This window comes from Protopterus annectens, chromosome 12.part0 (genome assembly GCF_019279795.1).
Source record: "Protopterus annectens isolate FY-2018-M chromosome 12.part0, PAN1.0, whole genome shotgun sequence".
Classification (NCBI taxonomy): domain Eukaryota; kingdom Metazoa; phylum Chordata; order Ceratodontiformes; family Protopteridae; genus Protopterus; species Protopterus annectens.
The window spans coordinates 2,727,080-2,750,148 of NC_056746.1; the positions used below are offsets into that span (position 1 = coordinate 2,727,080).

The 23,069-nt window shown below is 40.1% G+C and overlaps 1 protein-coding gene across 1 annotated transcript in view; it reads left to right on the forward strand.

Annotated features, from left to right (window-relative positions):
- The window catches only part of LOC122817306 (serine/threonine-protein kinase SMG1-like), a gene marked incomplete in the record, with an annotated part of 2,898,779 nt that overhangs the window by 402,486 nt on the left and 2,473,224 nt on the right, over nucleotides 1-23,069 (forward strand). Inside the window, 1 exon segment of the mRNA XM_044090530.1 lies at nucleotides 421-551. Coding sequence (XP_043946465.1) covers nucleotides 421-551 — 131 coding nt within the window.

Below are 23,069 nucleotides of genomic sequence, written 5' to 3' on the forward strand. Positions count from 1 at the left end.
AGACAAAAAGCAGTAGAAATTTAGACACATGGGGTTGATGTGACTTATAACCCATTTTATCAAGTTTTGACTATTTTGAAATTGTTTTTTTAAATACTTATGGATTGCACAGACCCATCTGGTTCCCTTGTTTATTTAAATGGTGAGTTTTATTTTGGTACAGTGAAGCCTATGTTTTGTGACAAAAAACACTTGTGAAAGTGAACTACAGTTCCATTATAAACTCTGTCTCTGATATTAATTTTCTTAAATTTTAAAGCATGCTCTAGTCTACTGTTTTGTTTAAATGTGTGCAGTTTCTCTATGCCTTTCTTTCATTAGATTGGCACTTTAACACATAAGCTAATAGTTTGTGAGGTAAGTGCATCCTGTATGATTTGTGCTAGTGGATAACATTTTTATTCATTTAACTCGTTTCAGATGTGGGCCTTGTCACCAACTGTATTTGCTCTGCTGAGTAAGAACCTGACTGTTGTCCATAGTGATCTGGCAGTTCATCACCCCACTGTGCAGTATGCAGTTCTTTACACACTGTATTCCCACTGTACAAGGTATGGAATGCTGTTTCTACTAGTAATAGTGAAGAGGGTTTGATTGTTCACAGTTTTAAGAAAGGTTAGCAGTTTTGAGTGACTCATGATTCTCGTACTTTCTAAATGAAGGATGCTGCCATGTAACTACATAGCAGTGGAAGTGGCACACTTGTTATGGGAGCCATCCATCTTGGTTGCCTTCAGGTTCATCACATTAAGCTTGATATCGACAGTGACATTACTGTACTATTGAAATAAGATACAATTAGGTAATTTTTTTGTCAGGTCAGTCAAGTGTCACACCAGTCACCATTGTGACAGTTCTTACACAGGCTTCAGTGTTTTAATTATGTGGGTAAAGTTGGGGATATAAACAGTGCCACAATACCGGACACTTCATTGACTGCTAAATTCTAATTGCAAGATCGTTGTCTGAATTCCTCATTTTTTTACCTCTGTTTTTCATTTTGCATTTTTTTATATTCAAAGTGATTTGGATTTGGTTTTGCTTTTTAATGCCAGTTGACCACCTTGTCCAACAATTATTTTCTTCATCTGATGGTACGTCATTTTATCTTCATTGCCTGTGTTCTTGAGCTCTTTGTTGTGCGGTATTTAGTAGAGGCAGTGAGCTTTTCCTTCATCTTCATCTTAGGTTTTTCAGCATGCTCACTGTGCTAACCAGTCTTTAAGTGCCACAGCACCAAATTCTTTCTCTGTCACCCACGCACACAAATGTGCGCACACGCGCATGCATACACACTGCCTGTGACCCCTTCATTTTCCTGCAAGGTTCAAACCATCCCATTTACTCCCAGACCAAGACGAACAAATCTTCTTTCTCCTTTCAACTGGGTGAGAGCTGGTAGGCCCTTTCATTCTCCAGAGAGTCAAGACTCTGATTTGGAGGTGTTGTAATTTTATTGGGTGTTGACCCTTGTTGTAGTCCCTTCCCTGTGCATTGGCCATGGTTTCTACTAATGCTTGCTTCTGTGTAGTTTGGTCCTTCATTTTGTAAGATGCATGTTGTCCATTTCTTTCCATTTTCTCTAAATGGACTACAAAATTCTAGCCCATCATAGACTAATGCTGCTTTCTTCCAAAGTGTTGCATCTCCTCATCTTTTAGAGCCTCTTTCTTCCGTGAGATCTGAACATAATGATTTATTTGTCCATCACCCTTTGTCCATATAAGTTTAGGTGCATTGGAGTTGATATCTTTAATTTTTTTCTTTTGGTTATTTCTACATTTATTTGTAGAATGTTTAATGTATAAGCGGTTGTAGGAAACCATATTTGATATCCTATACTGCTGTAGTCTTAAAACCATCTTCTAATGAAGATGGTTCCTGAATGTGTGCTGAAGAAATGGACACAAGTCCTCCACACCTAGGATATTAGCTGTCAACTTAGATTTTACCTGAAATAGGTGTATAGATTGATAGACTTTGATAGCTGTGTTATTTGATTGTAGTCACCAGGAAAACCCTTTTAAGTACATTGCTGGCTTCATAACCAGTAGTTATAAAATATGATCAAAGGCCTTTCCACTAGAGGTTTTTACTTAATTTATCCATTGTTGAATAGATTAGTCCCACTAGGTTGTTGACCTTTTATTAGGGGAGATGCTAGGTGGTATTTATATAGACAATGGGAAATTTGTCTAAGGTACTGGAGAACACCCCCCCTCCCTTTTTGTTTAAATACCATCAAATCTTTTATAGGTCCGAAACTTCTAACTAAGCTGATGGCCAGAAGAAACCATCAAGGAGCTCAGCCACATCATCCAGTAATGTTGGGAAAACCAGCATTGTCCATCCACTTGAGCTACCACCTCCTCAGTCAGATAGGGCCTCAGTTTAAAGCCTTATCTAAAGGATGGCACATTTGAGTGCAACATCTCCTAATGCCACACTGCGGTATCCATAATTGAAAGTTAATGCATTCAACTGGGCTGGGAATATAACCTAATGCATTTTGATGTGGCACCAAAGGCAAATGTGTTACCTGTCAGTCACTGATACTGATATCCTGAAATGTGGCTGCTTATCAAATTGAGTTTGTTTAAATCTCTGCCATGGCTGGCTGGCTCTTTGTAAACCTTTACAAGCCATTATTGACTCCAGGTGTTTGGTGTCTTTTGCTATGTCTGTACTTCAGGTTTCAGCCTTGTCTTTTGCCTGGCTGCTTCCCTCCATGATGGATTCAGTGGCTGTGTTTCAGCCTGCATTTTAACCCACTGGAAGATCTACTTAAGGTAGGATCATTTATAGTAGTAAATTATGACATTTAGCTTTACTATGAACAAGTTAAATGTGCCAACCAAACACAGCTGTAAAAGTTTAAGTGGTTTTGTGTTAATAAAATACACTACTTCATACAGCGCTTACTTAAACATTTATTTTTATGACTGTTTGGTTGGTATATTCGTGGCTTGCTGGGTTGAATTTACCAAACTTCTTTCACCAGGTGGATTTATTTGTTTCTAACATTTAGTTTGGATCATAGGATCCGTATTCGTTTTAATCTCCCCCACCTCATATATGTTCTTTACTTGTGAAGGCCATCAGTTACGTGATACCAACAGAGGTACTGATGTTGGATGCAAGTGACTTCCATGTTAGTACTGGCATGAGCCACCATCTCCATTGTGGGCAACATTATGCCTATTTTCCATTGAGAAACTCACTTGGCTGGTTTTCTTTGAGTGTGCTAGTTTTTGTTGAAGCCTTTCCTAACTGTTCATCTTTCCAAATAGGTATAGCCAGTCATCAGAACAACGTCAGATGAAGTACTGTGGCTGGAGGGATGTTTAATCCACCCCTTTCTAAATCTCTCAGAAAATGTCTATGGTAGACAATTGCTGCAGATTTTCATTTTCAGGGCTTAGTTTTGGGTGTCCGTAACACATTATTGATAATTTATTAATTTTGAACTTTAACTTTCCAGGTTTGGTAGCTTAAAGTTAAAATAGAGAATGAAAAGTCTGTGTAAAAGGAAACTTGTCTTTGGGATAACTTTTCTGGCACACCGGTAGGTAGTTTAAAGGTGCACAAAATAGGCACTCTACTAGCTACTGTTGAAATCAGACAGCCGTGAGATCTGTGCTTTCAACAGACCCTTGTAGCAATATTTTATAAGTTCAAGAGCTCATTGCACAATTCTCAATGCCTATAGGGTGTTGAATGTCACACCTTTGGCAGCCCTATACATGTCCTTGCTTTCTAGCGCATTTTCTGAAAAAGTATCTTAAACATAATTAATATAAATACAGATGCAAATGTACAATGGAGCCTGTCCAGGTTTAACCAGCAATACTCATTACTACTCTACCATCCATTATCTGGAATATCCTAAAAATAAATGCAGGATTGAGAAAGTGTGGAAAGAATGGCAGAAATATAAAACACCACACATCTCAAACTTCTGAATGCTCCACAACTGCACTAAAAAGCAGTAAATGAAAACAAAACTGTACTGTAACAGCTTTCAGATTAGTAAATAACCTAAAAAATTCTATTCGGCCTTTAAAGAAGTCTTGCATCCCAGCCAAAACTTCAGCCCTAAACTCTCCCAGTAACTCACCACTTGAAGCTGCAGTAGAATTCAACTCCTGTTTCATAGATAGTATAACATCCCTAAACAATGATTCCAGGCATGTAATCCCAGCCCTGACCAACAGCCACATATCACATCCACTTTCACCTTTAGACCTGTGCTGCATCCTGTGCAAAACTACTGTTAACTCAAAACATGCTCTACTTCAGCTGATGACCTTCCAAGAAAGTACCTTAAAGTAGTAGCCAGTAGCATTTTCTGTCCTTTCTCAGCCAATCCAGGACTCTCATGTTCCCTGTGTCTGGAAAAAAATTGCACACAATCCCTTTCTACAAAGGAGGACGTTCAACAGACATCACTAACTTTGGACCTACAGTAACCTTCTCCAAAATACTTAAATGTATTCAGAAACGATTACTACATTTTCTTCTGTAGTAAGAACCATCTCCCACACAACATGGGTTTCATCCTTCTCACAGGACTAACACTGCGTTTCTAACCTTTATAGATACTTTCAATAAAGCTGGAGATAAGTCTAGTGTCAAGTTCATAGTTAAGTACAAGGTTGTCTGCCTTTGTGAGCAGTTTTAAGTCTGTCCAGTTTTGCCTTAAAGGTGAGAATCAAACTCTCTACCTTGTGTCTGTGAGGTAAGCACCTTAACCTATATTAACACCCCCAACTCTTATTCATACAAATCCATCCGTATTTCTACACTTGTCTAAAGTTTGACAGTTTGATGCAAAAAACTTCTACTTCAAATGTTCTCACTAGGTCCATCTCAGCACTCCCTTCTGTGGTTCAAACTCTACTTTTGTCCAGTAGGTATCGGTCAGTAAAATAACACTCCTCTCTCCGTACCTCTCATTCACCAGTGGTGTATCCTAAGCCTCTGTCCTTGGTCTTCTTTCTAACACCCACACCTTCCAAAATCCACACAACAGGCCTCGTTGTTAAAATACACAGATGACCCCAAACTCGTGCACATAGGACAACCTGGACCATCTCTTAGAAAAAAAAAATCCTCAGGCTAACAGCCACTGAAACATGGCTTTGTAACTCCACTCCTGCTCAGCCCCTTAACCAAGAAAAACAAAATCCTTTTTCAGTAGTACAGCCACTGAAGTCACTTTTCTCCCAGCAAATTATTAGAAGTTGATTATGTAATTTTGCATATGCAGGTCAAATTTAAGATGAACACCAGAAACGAGGAATGCTTTAGAGTCAAACTTTCCCACCAATGCAACTAAAATGACATTTGCCCTACTACATATCTACTGCCCTCGCTACTTTATGGTTTCCCATTCTTAATCTCTGTGTGGCACAAAAAGCAAAACTGCTAGACAGGGTCCAGGGAAGTAAATAGTGTGGGAAGAAATAGCCAGGGAATTGTTATGGCTAGGCTTGTATAGGCCCTAGGGCCGATAACCTAATACCAACCTATGACCAGTGTTGTAATAAAGTGGCTAAATTGCTGCAAATACCTCTTTCAGAACCTATCACTGTATAGCACTAAAAAGCCTAAATTGGTTAGAGCTACCCAGTCAACTAACATATACAGCTTATCACCACCTATAAAACTGTCCTGCATCCACCTGCTTGTCCAGTACTGACTACCGTTCTACACAGTTATGTTCCCACTCAGTCGTTATGATCCAGTGACCAAAAATGCCTCACTGTCCACAAGCCTTTCAGATCTGCTGGACATGATCTGTGCTCGTACCATGTTGCTAAGGCCTGGAACTCTTTACCTGTATCCATCAAGTCAATACCCTCCATCTACTCCTTTAAACCCATTCTGAAAGACAGCCTAGCTAAAATCTTGCTCTGTTCTTGCTCAGCCACAGGGTAAGCTGCATGCCTAAATGTGAACAAGTACTTATACCTCTCCCCCCCCTTCTTCACTCATTCCATACTACAATCTGTTTCTCTTCCCGTACTCTCAGAATATGCTATTAACACTTTTTCTCCCACATCATATTTCATGTCCTTTTTGTATTATACTAACTTAAACCTTAATTTCTCAAAACTGACTTTAATTTTTCTAAATATTAAATCATTGTTACACAAGTTGCATCTATTCTTAACCAATATTTTCACATTGTTTAATTTAGTATAATTGTTTAAACTGTAGGTTTATTTTTTGTAATTTTGAAGCTTATAGTTATAGAATTATTGTTGAAATGTTTTTGTAATACTTTGCAGCTTTTTCCCTGGTCTGTCAGATGTGAATAAATACATGTGCATGGAGTGTGATGATTCTATCTGAAAAAAATACAAATCAGTTAATCTCTTCCATAGAGAGACCCAGTCTTAATTGTTAAACACCCTGTGGTTCACCTGTTAAGATCAGGTGTCACACTAGGTAGTTAAACCCAATAGTACTGACTAGCAAATGATAGCAGCAGAATTAAACTATAACCTTTTTTTCGCCTGCTGTATGACTGTAATATTTCCCTGACTTTGCCCTAGCTTGAGATGTGTTGCATTGTCATCTTGATAGTGCTCACTAAATGCTTTATGGCTTTGAAAGCCAGCAAAACGCATGTTGCTTTTTTGTAACTAGTAGTACATGGACCAGGTAATGTTAATGCAATACAAATAATTATGATTGGGTATCTGATTATAACCTATTGTTGTGTTCCCAACATAGATACCAAGAGCCGCTTCTTGAGCTTCGCGCTCAAGGTAAATTTCTTGGCATCCATGTCTCGAACACACAAGTCAGTTATAATCTGCGACCTGTACTCTGTCAATATGTGTTCTTTGCAGTAAGTCAATGCACTCTTAACCTTTCTATAAACACTATAATATTACAGTGCACATAAACTGAGTTATATGTTTGCTTAACTTTCACAGGAAAAATGTCATATCTTGGAAACTGTACAATTTAGATATATTGTTGGAACATTTTTGTTAACCAAACATAAGCTTTCACATTACCCTTCTAGTGCATGTTCGAGGTTTACAGAAATATAAAAACGTGCTTTATTATATAATTTGCTATATACATAACATTGAAAGATGTCCAACTTAGTGTGCAAATATCTGTTTTATTCATCAAAGGTTTCAGCTGATGCCATGCAATAGTTTGAAAGGGTCTTGATTTTGAAGTGTTAAGTACATGTGGAAATATACTGCTCATTGTCATCACTGAAAGGTAGCTAGCAGTATCTGCAGTGTAATGTGATATAAGTAGACATTCGTATTAATTTTTTTTCCTACCATAGCATTTCATACCACACAACTCAGTGACATGTAGGTCTGTTTTGTAAAGATGAATATACATAAAATATGAAAAGTGCAAAAGGTGATTTAATTTCTCTTGCAGGACATCTATGTTAACTGTCTGTGTCGGTTTGCTAATTACTCCTAGATCTTTCTTACACTGCTTATTACCTGGTAGATCAATGTGAGGCATATTTACCAGGTCCATTGGTCAGCTTTGTCATTTGATTTCACTTAGTTAAAACCAGACCCAAAAAAGGTGTGGACAGCATAAAGGAGCTATGGGTGTTAACTGGAAGTATGAAGAAAGGCGCTATAGGCTTGAATGAGATAAGGTAAAATTGATACTAGTACTCTCTACTTTATAACCTAGTTCAATGAAAAAAAAGCTTAGCTATGTCAACACACTTAACGTTCAGTGCTAGTTAACAAAACTGTACAGCATTTATTTGTTTAATTGAATATTTATTAAATATTGGTGGTCTCTGCAGTTTGTCAGGGCTAGTTCAGTACTTGAGCTCCAGCCAGCCGGTTTCATTGTGTTGTTTTTTGTTGTTTTCTGTGAAGTTTATCTAATTGCATGGGGGGTCTGTCTTTTGTTTTATACTACTGGTATGATTACATTTATGTATTTGTGCTCAGTAGTAGAGTTGTTTAGCTGACTGATTCTACAACCATCTGGATATACAAAGCTGATACAAGTATACTTTTTTGCACTTGTGTTTAAGTGATGGTTAAAACTGTACTGCATTTATTTTTCACTGAATGTAGATTGAATATTGGTGGTGTCTCTCTGCAGTTTTTCCCACTCTCCTAAGTGTTGTGTTCTTAAACTTGATGGCTTTGGAATTTCCAACCCCTGCTGTAAATTTGTCTTTGGACACTCCTACCAGTCCCATCTTACTTGCTCACTCAACTGAGTACAGTGAGATCATTTGGGAAGGACTACCCCCTTGCTTTGATTTTGGTCACTTTCATACCTCATTACGAGGAATGTACCTCATTTGGGTCTTGAGTTCTTGTTCCTCAAAGTTCCACATTGAAAGACAGTCACACATTCAGTGTTAGGAATTTTGTAAGTGAAATCCATTGTAAATAGAAATGAATCATTAATTCATTAAAAGATCTTCTTTATAAGTAAAACCTGCATATTTTAACCATTCTATGACCTTCCTAGTTGAAGTTGTTAGTAACCCATTAGTATTTGTTCCAAATGTTGCCCTTTTGTTCCACATTGAGGGCTAGTGTTCCTCATTTTGGGCATGGAAGGTTGAGAGCTATGGTCACTCCTGTCTGTCCCATCTCATCAGCTCTGTGTATAGAGAGAGCATTTGGGAAGGCCAACCCCCTTCGTTTCTTAATCTTGAATTATCTTCTGTTTCCTTCCTCTCCACTTAACAAAAAAAACACTAATACACTTTATTCAGCTGCTCTTTACTGTAACTGTGGTCTACCTACTTTATTCCCTTATTTTGCTTTGCTGTATGCTCTTAAGTGTTCGAGTGCTCTTATTCTGCTGCATTTATTAATGCTTGTTAGTAGCTTGCTTAAATTTGTCTGCTATTCCAAACATCTTAGTTTTGGTTTTAGCACTTGTGCTTCAGGCCAGTTATTTTACATTTAAGGTTTTTGTGGTCTGCACTCTTGTGGACATACCCTTACCAAAACCCCCTCTGTAAGTCTGCCAAGTATCCAGAACACTGTGTCTGGAAAATTCCCATCAGTTTCTCTAGCTGACCTGGTCGACCTGGGCATACTGAGACAGTATAACTGCCGCCTCATGTTCACCGACAGCCCTCTTGTAGCACAATTCTTCTACTTGCAAGAAATACATCTACATCAATTACCTGGAATCCATGCTTTCTCACGCCACAGTCAGTACTCCTGAGATTGCCAGCACAAACACCACACCACCTACATCACATTGCCAAGTACAACATGCACCCACCTATGCAGAGGTCCTCAATAAAAACTTACCTAAATTGCAGAGACCTCAAAAACACACACACACACATTCCACACAACACCAAGCATATCACATACTACAGGCAGCACACCAGTGTCTCACAAATGCAGCTATAAGGCACAACAATAAACCAATGCAGCCCATAAGGCATAACAGTAAACCAAACAAACTAGCCATTGGTGACTCAATTGAGACACCAATGTCCCCCTCACCAGGCTCGACAGAGTAGGTCACAGTCAGTTGCCTGTCAGGTGCCAGAATCTGCCACATCACGCACTTAAGTCTCTCTACAACAGATACAAGTATGACTCTGCCATTGTCCATGTTGGTGTGAATGACTTGAGATGTACCTGCCTTGGCTATATGAAGAGAGGCATGATTGAGCTCTGTGTGTGTGTCCCAGGCAGGTATGATCCTAGCCATAAGCAGCATCCTACCTTCAAGACTGATACAATACCAAATAAAATAATGGACTTTAACAATTGGCTTATTTTCTGGTGTCTTTCCAAGGAGATCCAATATCTGCCTGCCTGGGGTGACATGGTTGACAGGCCCTCGATGCTTTGTCAGAGATTGCCTCTACCTGTCACCCCTGGTATTATGGATCCTGGCCAAGGCTCTTGCCTCACTCATTGTTCTTCCCCTGAAAATGTAATCTGTTGGAAACAATGGGTTAAAAGGGAATTCATGATTGTGAGGCTGAAGATACGCAAGCACTTTGTCCATCCACTTTTACATAACATTAGTTACCAACATCCTGTTAAATATCTTATGAAGAGCGGATTAGTGTAGCAGTAAATCATAAACATTTTGATTTTACTCTCCATATGCGGCGTCCATCTTTGATTGAAATTTCAGTAGCTCTGCTCTCTGTCCAGAACGACAGATGCTGGTCTTAAGAATTATTTAAGGCTTTGTAGATACACAAGTCTTGTATAAAAAGTGTTGTAATGGACTTCAGTTTTTTTTCTCACTAAGTGCTTCAAATCCTGTTCACAGGAGTTTGTGGCCTGCACTGTGGTGGCAGGACAGGTAGCTTACATCCTTCTAAGTTGAGAACTGTTGATTGAGGGCTCAGTGTCTGTTATTCTAAAAGTGTATTAGTGCTGGGTTTAAGCACTTGGGCATCAGACCAGTTATTTTACATTAAGAAGGTTCGTGGTCTGCACTCTTGTGGGAGGAGAAGCTGGACTCTGCCCTTCTGAGCTGGGAATTTCTGGTTAAAGGCTTATAGTGCCTGCATATTTGAACTGTTGCTTACTGAAACTGGTACACCTTGTTTGCTGTAGCATAGACTAGATCCAGACCTGCTGAATCTAGCTTTGTTTGCTTATTTCCCTGAAATGCTAATTCCACCTAAAACGCGGCTTTTCAGCGCTTGTGTGGATCCCTAGTGATATCTGCATTGCTTACTGTACTTATTTCCTTGTTTCACTTGAAAGAAAGTTACTGTTTGTCGTTTTTGCATTTAAGTTACCTGCAACACATTGCATTTAAGTTACCTGGCACTTGCTCACTAAAGCAATTATATAAGTCAGCACTAAAAAATTAAAAGCACTACACCCTCACAAACTCCCCTTGAGTACCTTGTTCCCCATTGGCCCTTTTTTCAATTATAAAGGAATTCCCAATACTATTCTAGCATGTCCAAAGGTCAGTTGCCAATCTCCTCTCCGGTCCAGCTGGTGAATCTGGGAATCTTGAGGCAATGTTACAACTGCCTCATGTACGCAGATAACCCTCTCCTCCTCCAACAAATTCCAACACGTGAGAGATGCAACCATATAGCCAAACTGGAGGCTAAGCTCTTTCAACTCAGTACTGGCGTAACCAGTCAGGAGGAGAAGGAAACCACACTCACTACACTTCCAGTCTCACATAGACCTACCACGACAGCAAACCAAACACACAAAAACATACTCGGAGGCTCTAAATAAAAATCTGCCTAAGCAGCAGAGACCTCCAAAGCAGACACCCAAGTAGCCACTACCCCAAAACAAAACACGTGGAACACATAGCTCACAAAGCCAGTGTGCCGAACAGTCACAGCCCTTAAGGCTCAACAACACACCTGATACACTTGTAATAGGTGACTCTATCGTCAGGCACACTGACGTCCCGCTCACCAGGCTGAACAAGGAGAAGGTCACGGTGAGCTGCCTGTCGGGCGCTAGGATCCGCCACATAACACAAACACTCAGGTCACTCCAAGGCAAGTACAAATGTGACTCAGTCATTGTCCATGCTGGTGTGGCCTGAGACGTACCTCCCTGGACTACATGAAAAGAGACAGAGGAGCTGTCTGAGCATGTAGCCCAGGCCGGTATGACCCTGGCCTTGAGTAGCATCTTACCCTCACCAAGAATGATGCCACAAAATGAAGACAAGATGATCAATTTCAACAATTGGCTTAAGTATTGGTGTCATTCAAAGGGGATCTAATGCCGGTCAGCCTGGGATGACATGCTCGACAAGCCACGATGCTTCGCTAGGGACGGCTTGCACCTGTCATCCCTGGGCTTTCGGATATTGGCAAAGGCTCTTGCTACCCCCATAGTGCCTTTTTTAGGCAAGGCTCAAAAGACAAACCCACCTCCATAGGTATCACAAGGGATAAGAAGCTAAGAGTAGTGCTACTCAACACCAGAAGTCTAAACCTCAAGATGCATGCACTCAAAACTCTCCTTAGCATGGAGAACATCGATATCTGTGCAGTAACAGAAACCTGGTTCAAGGCTCCCGAGAGCACCCCAGCACTACCAGGTTATACCTCATACCATGCTTTTCGGCCCCAAAACTTGGACCGAACCACAAAAGGAGGGGGAGTATCAGTATTTGTCAACGATACCCACACCTCCAGGTTGGTGGCACAGCACGAAGCATCCGAGACCATCCATGTGCAACTAACAGTGGGTAAAACTGCCTTCCAATTTATAGCCTGCTACAGACCACCCTCCCAAACCCAGGAACCCCACTCTGCCTTCATGAGAACACTGGAAAATATGAAGGTCTCTCCAAACACCATTATATTGGGCGATTTCAACTACCCAAACATAGACTGGGTGCATTACTCTAGCTCCAACACCCTAGCCCAAAGGTTCCTAGAATTTCTAAACTCAAATGCTATGGAACAACTTGATGTTCTTCGTCTTCCCTTGCTGCAGTCCTGACAACAGAGTAGTCCGTCCCCAGTCGTCCAATACCAGAGAAGAGGGTAGTGTCATGGGCGATGGCCTTAGCCGACGCCTGTACGCCAGGGTATTAATGCGCATGACGCGCGCCATTTCAGTCTTTTGCCGCCATGGTCCCGATGCGAAGCAGTTTTGCGAGTGCAGGTTGGCGAGTGAGATTTTCCGTAAACCGGTTTTTGACCAATACAGAGACCAGAATGGAATTGCTAGAATTTTTTGGTTTTTCTTGGGAACATTTTGGTTTTCTTGAAAAAGTAATAAAAAGAATTTAATAAAAAGTGAATAACTGTATTTCTTGTGGGAAGTTGTTTACATTTTTGTTTTTTTTTACATTGTGTAGCCCTTGCACGTTCTTAAGCGCGGATTTGCTTTATTTAGTATTACTTTATTAAGAGGAGGCTTGATTGGGAAGTTTTTGAAGTAGGTTAATGTTTGGTCAATGGAAGATGTTCACGCTTGCTCACCCAGCCAGCTGCTAGATAAAAAGAAGCCAAAGGAGAAGGAAAAGCCGAGGCCCCGGATGGGGGTCTCCGGCAAGGCCCGGGGGAAGGTCGGGTTTGGAAGCTCCAGGGGAGGAGGTCTTTCCAGGAGTTACATTTACTGTTACAGGATGATACTTCAGGGAGGTAGGGGAGTGGCTGCTCAGGGGACTGAGGTAAATCTTGTTGGGGCTCTTCCCAAGGTAGTTCTTTCCCTCTCTTCCCAAGGTAGTTAGGGCCAAGGCTCTGTTGCTTCAGTCTCTGTAGGTTCTCCATGTTCTCACTCCATGAGGGAGCACTTTCACCGAAGGCTGACTCTCCTTTTAGGCCTAGAAAAAAGGCTTAGGGGGGAATTTTTGAGCCCTTAGAAATTAGTTTGTTCCTCCTGTGTTGCTCCTAATGGGCCTTGTTGTTTTTTTCCAGTGGCTTGACCCCTTTTGCCTTGCCCTCTTGCCCCTGCCTAGACTTAGGCCCTGCTCTAAACTCCCCTCTTAAGTATTAATTCTCCCCCTAGTCCCACCCAGAGACCCTTAGGTGTTTCAGGGCCTAAAGCCAAAAAAGCTTAAAGGGTAAAAATCCTAAAAAAAAAGGTGTGGTTAAAAGCTTCTTTGGTAGCAAGGGTATACCTATATATACTTCTTCATGGGCTGGCTTGCGTTGCGTTTTATGAGGTCTATACTTATCAGAATTATCATGAAATTATCTTGAAATGTCAGATTGAAATGGGAATCAAGGTATTATGGTGTATTTTGAGGCTTTAATTGCTGATTGTTGGCTTTGAAGAAATTATGGAGGCAGCAGTTGCAGTTTTTTGGCTGTGTTGTTCAGCTCAGGGTGGCGGTGGCTTACTTGTTCTGTTCTCTGTTTTGATGCTGTTCAGTTGGGAGAAGAATTTTGAGCTGAGCAGTTTACAAGGATTTTATTTGTTACAGTTGTCTGATGCTGTTGGACCGCTGCACCGCCTGTGGTTTTTTTTTTAAATGAAGAAAAGCTTAACTGTATTAACTGGACGCCTGGATTTTTTGTAGGTAGGCCGGTTTAGTAAGAAAGTCTCAACCAGACTGGCAGGGGTTTGATATTGGCTCAGTATAGGGGTCTTTCTTAGGGGGTAGGTCTAGGCTCGGGGTGGGACGGGCCGATCTCAAGGTTCATTGTACAGACTTCTGGTGACAGTGCTCCCAGTGGTGAAGGCAGAGCAGAGGTTTGAACCTGTAGAAGAGCTGCCTGCCTTTCAGCTGCCTCAGTCTCTTTGGGAGGAAGATTGTCTGGAAAGAATAGAAGAAGCGATTTCTGGAGGAAGATTGGTGCTGACAATCAAATCAGAGGGTTACATTTTATCATCACACAACAGATTTTATTTTTTCACAATGATGTTCCTCCTCATTTCCAGAAGAGGCTCACATCCAAATCCAAGTTGATCAAAGGCTCAAATTCCACAATGGTAACTCTATCAGAAAGGGCCATTGAGCCTCCTCCTATCAGAAAGGGTGCCAAATTTTATTCGTTTCGTCTTTATGCCAGACTATCCAACACTTATTTGGACATTATCTCTCAAAATTGGTTGAACATTATTCAACTGTTACCTCTGCTGGGCAAAGGAACGTGATGGTAACTCCAAATCTCACTGAACTTTACCTTCATTATGGAAGCTTCCTAGGTTGCAGATAGTATCTGAGGTTCAACTGAAAGGGCTATTATCAAGAGTTCTTGATGGTATTCTTGGTGCTGATCTTATCATTACAGTTCTATATCAGATCCTTTTCTGGCTCTTTAAGTAGCTGACTGCGCCCACAACAAATTCTCTTAAGGCTTCTAGGCATTCGACCTTACTGATTCGGCTTGCAAGATTCTTCACACCTCTACAGCATCTGAATACTGCATAGCAGTGCAGGAAAATGGCATTATCTACAGCATCTGGAAGTCCAGTTCTGTGTGCTCTCATGCCTAGGGTATTCTTGTGATCTCGAAGGCAGCCCATCTACTGTGCTTCAAGACACAGCTGCAGAAGACGGAATTTGTCATTCCGATTATTCCTTGATAACTCAAGGACTGCAAGTAAGTCCTTCATCTCAGTCCTGATCAGAGCATCAGGGTTCTCCTTGCAAAGCAGGACCGTCAGGAGGACAGCATGATGTGCATGGCTCTCAATGGGATTCAGCATATAATGCTGCAAGGAATGTCAAATTCAAATGTATGGACACACAAAAGCCATCTTTTGGCAGGCTCCAGGAATGTCCTAAGCTCAGGGAAAAATATTCTTTTGCCCAGGTCTCAGAATGTCACTTAAACAAGGATGCCTCTGAAGACCGCCAGACGGGGAGCTCATCTAAGGACAAAGTGTGGAAGACGACAGCCTGCCAGACTAAGCCTAAAGCTGTGATATGAAGGAACAAGACAGTGGCCTGCCAGATCCTGCCATGTATCTGAAAGAAGCCATCAGCATGGAAAGTGAGCAGATCTGGAGTTGATTCACAGACTACTTACATCAGGAAGCAAGCTGATCAAGATGTTATCCTCTCACAAGGCATTGGTGAACTTTCATGAGCAAGGGGAACAAGCCTGGGACCTCATTCTTCAGGTGCAACACATTTTCAGGGAGACTGCACTCAACACAGATTGCTCACATTCTTATCATGATCCAGGCAAGAGTGCAAAGAATGGGATGTATTTCAGCACAGAAAACCAACTCACTGGGCAGTCTAGACATAGATCTGTTCGCTTCTCAGGATGTTCATTGATGCTGCCAAAAGGATAGCCCACAATGGGTTTCATCGGCCCATGAAAGTCAAAACCAGCCACAAAGCCTAGCGTTGGAAAACCTTCATCACACAGCCTGCTTCTCCACTACTCTTCTTCTCAAGGTATTGCTTCTGTCTCAGACTCACACCTTGGAGGAAATTTTTGATAGAAGAGATTGGCCTCGCAGCATCTTTAGGCCAATTTCTATTTGGTCTGTAGAAGATTAAGGCCCTTTACCCTGGAGTCTCATCTGTGCCTTCAGAAGGATTAAGCCTTTCTGGATCTCAGAAAAGCTTCAATCTCATCTCACAATGTCAAGCTTCAATCTCTTCATCTCACAGCTTGGCAATCTCTTCATCTCACAGCTTGGCATATTCTGTTCTAAAGGCCTAGGTACTCAGCTATGGAAACAAGTTTTAAATGTTTTTATTTTGAGCATAAGTTTGAAATGGGGAAGAGAGTTTACTAGAATGAGGAAACAATTTTTTATTCTTTGGGAGTTGGACAAAGGTTTCTTTTTCTCTTCCAGAGTAATCTTTGGAGCAGCAATTTCAGCTCACTATGGAATTATTCAATTTGTTTTCAGAGCTCATTCATTCAAGATTAGAGCTTCTCTAGAATATTTTCACATGACGAGAGCTCCACCTCCTGCTTCTTAGATCAATTGTCTTTGAATACTGCAGGGATGTACAACCTTTTGAGCCTGGAAGCCACTGCTGAAGAGAAAAATTTTGTGCAAAATTTTGCTTTGGAAAACATTTTTCTAAAGACTTGTGTCTGAAGCTGAAATATTTATGGCAGTAGAAGGCAAATGATTTTCCAAGGACAGGCTTGCATTACGGGTCATCCTTTTTTTATGCCTGTAGGGGTTTATAGTGATACTTGCTTTTTTCCTTTGATTTCCATACGCTTTGGGCATCAAAACCTTCAATTTCTAAAAAGATTTTGGTGCCTGGTTTTGTACACAGCAATCATTGCACATTCAGAGCACACAAAATTATGCTTTATTATCTCAGCAGTTTTTAGGTGTTTTAAGCATTTACACTTACTATTTGTTTTGTCAAAATAAACTATTTTTAGGCAGATCAAGTTTTCTGTATTTTTTTTTTCATGGCAATGCTTTTGTCCCCTGTTTTGCTATTCCCATCATGGCAAACAATTGCCAGTTTTGCTATGCATTTTGGGGTGGCCTATCATGGCAAACTGGTTCCATTACAAACTGGTTCGGTGATAATTCAGGCTGCATCACCTTACCATATACCCAAGTCATAAGCTGGCTAGAAATTCGCTGTGGCCTTTATACCACTGGAAGCCTGCCTACTTAGCAACAGCATTTATTTCCCGGCAATGTACTTCTAGCCTTTACTTGCTACTGCCAGCTGTTTTGGACCAACATAGTTACAGTTCTGTGTGATAAATAATTTAAGTCGATAGATCCTTTACTCAGTCCAATCTACTCCTTGATATTGGTTTCTTAATAGGGGATAATTGTTTACATCCTTATACTTTTGCTTTATTACTGTATCCATATCTCTTATACAGGTTGGGAGCGGTTCCATTGGGTTTTGTTGCTTTCCCCTTATAATCCTATACCCAGCTGTCCTTGAACTAGGGTTTTTCTGCGGTGATTTTTGGTGCTTCACTTACTATATATATCATGTTTTCCACGGTTGACTTATACCTGGCATTCAACATCTGGTACTGTGGACAGTACCATGACGTCAGACCGTGCGCGGTGATCCTCACCTACATTTACCGTCTTGGCAAACTGTACCACGAATCAGCCGACGCCAGAAATGGCGTCTGGACTGCGGGCCGACTGTAACGCCAGCATTTACCTTTACCACTCCCACAAGAGGGGAAAGCATACTGGACCTGATCATCACCAACATGGGGACTCTCTGCTCCAGACCAGAAGTGTATCCCTCACTGGTAAGATCAGACCATAAACTAATCTCACTGGATATTCACATCCCGACCCCACCCCCTGCCCAGAAAACCACAGTGAAAAACTTCTCTAAAGCAAATTTCACACTCCTCAAAACCGAGGTGGAATCCTTCAAAGCCCCCGGGCCTGTGGAAAATATGGCCCAGACCGCAGAATCCTTTATAAACGCATTCTATGAACACCTTCAGGAATGCATGGATCATGCAATCCCAAATAAAACCAAGACCCAATCCTCCAAAGCAGACGTCCTGTCTGGTGGACCCCAGCCATAAACAAAACTATACAATAGACGGAGGAAGCTACTACATGATGGAGCAAAATCCCAAAAATGGAAGGCATCTCTGATCAGTATTAGCAAAAAACTACGAGCACTCATAAAATTGTCTAAGGCCAGCTTCGAGAGAAAAATTGCACAGGACACTAAGGATAATCACAAGGCTTTCTTTAGTTATGTTAGGAACCTGGGTGGGAATTCCCAGATATGTAACCAAGAATGTATATCCACAAACAAAGACCAAGAAGATGAGGATATGCTCAGATATGCTCAGAATTAGTCCAAAATGACAAAAAATACACCAAGCCCACAGACATTGCCAACATCCTAGCTGACAGGTTCAGTGCAAGAGTAATAAAGAATTGGTCAGAAGAAGCAGCTAAATAGCTTATGTGTGAATCCACCTGTTGAACATCATATTCTGAGGTTGATCCTGTAAAAAAAAAAAAAAAAAAAGGAAATTTTCCTCACCATCTTCACTGCCACTGGAAGGAAAGATCCGTAGCTGCAACTTTTTCAGTAGTTCGCATTGTTTTTGATTTGTAATTGTATCAATAGATGTCAGAGCAGGGTGAATCTGGCACTTATTTTTTTTTTCAGACCCCTGATAATATTTTTTCTGTAAATTGCATTTAAACATCAGGGGACCTGCATTAGTTCCTTCACTGGGCCTTCAGCAGTGTATGGCTAGAAAGTAGAATCTTTGTACAATTTACTGCTGCAATCTTAATTTCTGAGACTCTTCCACAGGTGAAGTCCTGTGTCTGACTAGAGATTTCAGAGCCCTTCCCCACCCTTCTTACACTGACTTGACATCTCCACATCTTGGTATGAAGACAGATGAACTGTTGGCAGTCTGTTCTTTCTCATCATGTATTTGTATAGGCTGTCAGATCAAATTGAGTGGAAGAGTGCAAATACTTACTGTAGGAGATCATTGGCTTTTCTATAGAATTTGTATGTAGTATTTCTGTGACTTTTTTTTGGAAATTATTTATTTACATTTGTTTACCGGGAAAGTCCGACTGGACCACAGGTCCATTTTCAGCAGAGGCCCGGGGAGAAAAACTCCACAGTACAATAGAACGTACTACATGAGAGAACAAAGTATAGAACATGTAATTGATTTTAATACATAATAGGTTAGAAGTTAACAGTTTTAGTTAGTACAGTAGACAGTCATTGAGGTACATAGTAAAAACATTGAGGTTTTAAGGAGTTTTATTGAAGTGATAGAAGTTATATGGATTGCTAGTGTGTTCCAGGTTTTGGCAATGGTGCTGGCAAGAGTGATTTACCAGCGTTGTTTTTATGTTGGATGACAATTATTAGTTTCTGGCTGTAGATCGTAGGGCTTTAGTGGGAATGTGGGGCTGTATTAATATTTCAGGATATGTGTTTAATGATCAAATGGCCATGTTAAATAGGGGGTTAAAATTTATCCCTATGGTCATTCCTAGGTTGTATGAATTAAAAAGTGAATTTTTTAAACTTGTCAGAAAAATGCATATAAATGAATATTTTTTCAATCTAGGAATGTTGAAAGTGTAGTATTAAGTGAGGATAGTGATTCAGTATCTAATGACAGTTTTTATTCCTGTAACTCTGATACGGATACGAATGCTTACAGTAGATTAGATACTTCTAATATCAGGGTAAACAGTCATTTTATGCCACCCATGAAGAATGATAATATTTTGCGCTTCAGTACAGCAGTTAATGTGACTTTAGAAAAGGAACTAAGTGAATTCAACCAGAAAGCTATTATGTATAATATGACCAAGCAGGAGTGGAACAGTTTAAAACAATTGAGTGAGGAACATAATTTAGTGTGTAAGCCCTCTGATAAAGGGGGAAAGCTAGTGGTCATGAAGAATCATGACTACTGCAAAATGTGTATGGAACATCTTAATAACACTGTAGTATATTGTCAAGTGCAAGAAACGAGATATGTGCAGGCAATGCTTGAATATGAATGTTTGATGCAAAAAGGGCTCCATTTAAATTATTTTACAAAAACAGATGTATGTGATAAGTTTAGTAGCAAAGACAGTGTAATTGCTAGATTCTATTGTGTTCCAAAGATGCATAAAAGCAGTTTATCCACCTGGACGACCAGTTGTATCAACTACAGGATATTTTACACATCAAATAGGTCACTTTCTACATGGATGTTTGGCTAAATATGTATTTAAATTACCGGCATATATTAGGGACTCTATGGATCTGCTTAAGAAATTATCACAAATTATTTGGTCATCTGATATGTATTTTTTGGTGATGGATGTTTCAAGTTTATATACCAGTATATAAAATCATTTTGGCATGGAGGCTCTTAGCTATTTCATGGAAGATACTCCCCAAACAGAATATATAAAATAATTATTTCATTTCTGCTTGGTCAATAATATTTTTGAATTTGATGGCAAACTGTATCAACAGTTACAAGGTACTGCAATGGGGGCAGCGTTCGCCCCTATGTATGCCAAACCTATTCATGGGGTTGGTTGAATATAGTTATTTATAGAAGCTCTTTTTTATAATCAGTTTGTCATAAACTATTTTAGATATATAGATTTGATATTTATTTGTAAGGGTGGAAGAAATGAAGTAAACTTTATTGATTTATTTAAATAATAGGTTCTTGATTAAATATGATGGCTTGCAAGAGGGAAATAGTTTATTTAGATCTGACACTGGAAGAGAGAAGTGAAGGTAACATTATGACTAGAATATATAGAAATTTGACAAGCCTAGTCATATGTTTTATGCTATTAGTTGCCATCCGCTACATACAATACAATCACTTCCGTACGGTGAAATTTTAAGAACTAAGAGGTTGTTCACAGACGCAAAAGAGGCTAAAATAGAAGCCGTTCAGGTTAATGATATGCTCATTAAGAGGGGCTACTCAAAACAATTGGTTCTAGAGAGCTATAATAAAGTTTTTGGACAGAAAGCAATTAGATGCAATTGTAGATGTAGAAATGTAATAAGGACTAATAATGAAAGAGAAATGGGATTTGGAACAAATTTTGGTTTTTGTAGCGAAATAATTTTTTCAAGCAAGTTGCAGAAGATGGTAGCTGGCTTTTGGGATATAACAGAGATTTCTCTGAAGAATTTACAACTTAAGTTTTCTTAAATTAGGAAGGTATTAAAAAAAAAATGTCTTGGTACACAGTTACGTATAAGAGACCAAATTAAGTAATAAAAATCTAAGTTTAGATATAGGTACTAAACCATGTGGTGAATGCTCAATATGCCAATATATAACTAATACTTTTGAAGAAATAAATGGAAAAACATTTCAGATAAAAGGTAGTTATACATGTAAAAGCGTATGTGTTATCTATGCTATTAGATGTGATTGTAATATGTTATGTGGGAGAAACGAAAAGAAGTTTAGCTGAACGAATTAAGGAACACACAAGAGATATAAAAAATAATAAAATGGTTAGTCCTTTGGGAGAACATAGTCTTGTTAAATATAGAGGGGTTCCTTTAAATTTTAAAGTTAGTGTGTTGGAACATATTAACTCTAACTATGCAAGTGAAAATAGGAAAAAATATCTTCTGAGAAAGAAATCTATTTTTATTTTAAAATATAACACTTTGCAACCCATTGGTTTAAATGAGGAATGTAATTGGAAAAGCTTTATATAACACTCCTGTATTATTGTTTTTAATTTGTGCTGTTTACTTTTGATAGTAAAATGGAATTTTTACTGACTGAAATAATTGAATAATTGATTCTGTATATAAATGTTGACTTCAGTTTAATGATTTGCTCTGTAAAGGCTAGCTGGCCGAGGTGCAACGAGGATGTTCATAGTGTTTCACTGTTGCAGTCATTACGCTTGGCTTATCCTGCTGGCAGGCTACCCGCAGTAGGCCTGAATTCCAAAGTCCTGGTCCGGCGTCTGTTGCTGTCGCCTCTTCCCTGACGTCAGTGCACCAGGAGTATAAAAGATGCAGCCGATGCCATTTTCTTCAGTCTTTCTTGCCGTGCGGTACCCCAAGCAAAAGCAGTTCGCAAGTGCCGGTTGACAGACTCCTGAAATTTTCAAAACCGAATTTCCGATAGAAAGTCTTCATTAAAGCTAAGTACCCTGTTGGGGAAACTTTTTTGCTCCAGACAGATGTCAGAAAAAGTTAACAATTGTATTTCTTGTGGGAAGCAAATACCTCATAAGGATTTTCATTCTTACTGTATTCCTTGCCTAGGCCCTGACCACGACAGTTAGCTGTCGTTTTTGTGCTAGATTTAACCAACACACTATTAAGCGTCTGTACGATTTTGCCTTTCATTACTTAGGCCGAAGATTTAATTATATAATGCCGTCGGAAGAGCCGATAACCAGAATTTATAAAAAGCGCAAGGAAAAGGACAGGCATCCGAGGACAAAAACGAGGCCTCCGCTAGGCCAGTCGCCGGTTTGCCGGTTCTCAGTGAGGTGCTTTCGCAGCCCCTGACGCCCACTATCTGAGAGCCACAGGCCGCTTCAGACTCCCACTTGGAGCTGACTAGGCCTCTGGATACTCAAGATATTGGACACTCGGAAACTATTCCCTCAGATGGGTCCGGAGCCGCTGAGCAGGCATCGGCTTCTGAGGGTGTTTTCAGACCTACACAGTTGTATGTAAAGCCAACTTCAGCTTCAAAGGCAAAAACTAAAGCAGCTCTAAAGACAAAGAAACAAGTACAGCATTCTCCTGCACAGATTTCCATGCCTAAAAAACAGATGCTTAAAATGGCCGAAGACCTAATTACTTTGATCAGGGGCTACCATCCCCCTCCTGATAAGAGGCCTAGGCAAGAGACAGAATATGAATCTTCAGATCAGGTTTCCATTTCCTCTGACTCCTCTTCTGAACAGGGATACTCCCTCCCTATGAGGATTCTGATGCTGAAGAGTCTATTCCTTCAGCCTCTCCTCCTGAGGATTATTCTTTTGGGGAAACCCTTCATACCATGAGGGAGCACTTTCACTGGGGGAGCCAAGATTACTCAGAATCTAAGAAAAGGCTCAGACACTTTCTTTTACTACCTCAGCATAGACCTCTTCCTATTCCACCTGTTCTAGACATAGTAGATGATGTATTTTCAGAGTCCAGCCTGTTTCCTGACTCTTTACCCCCTGCACCGGTTAAGC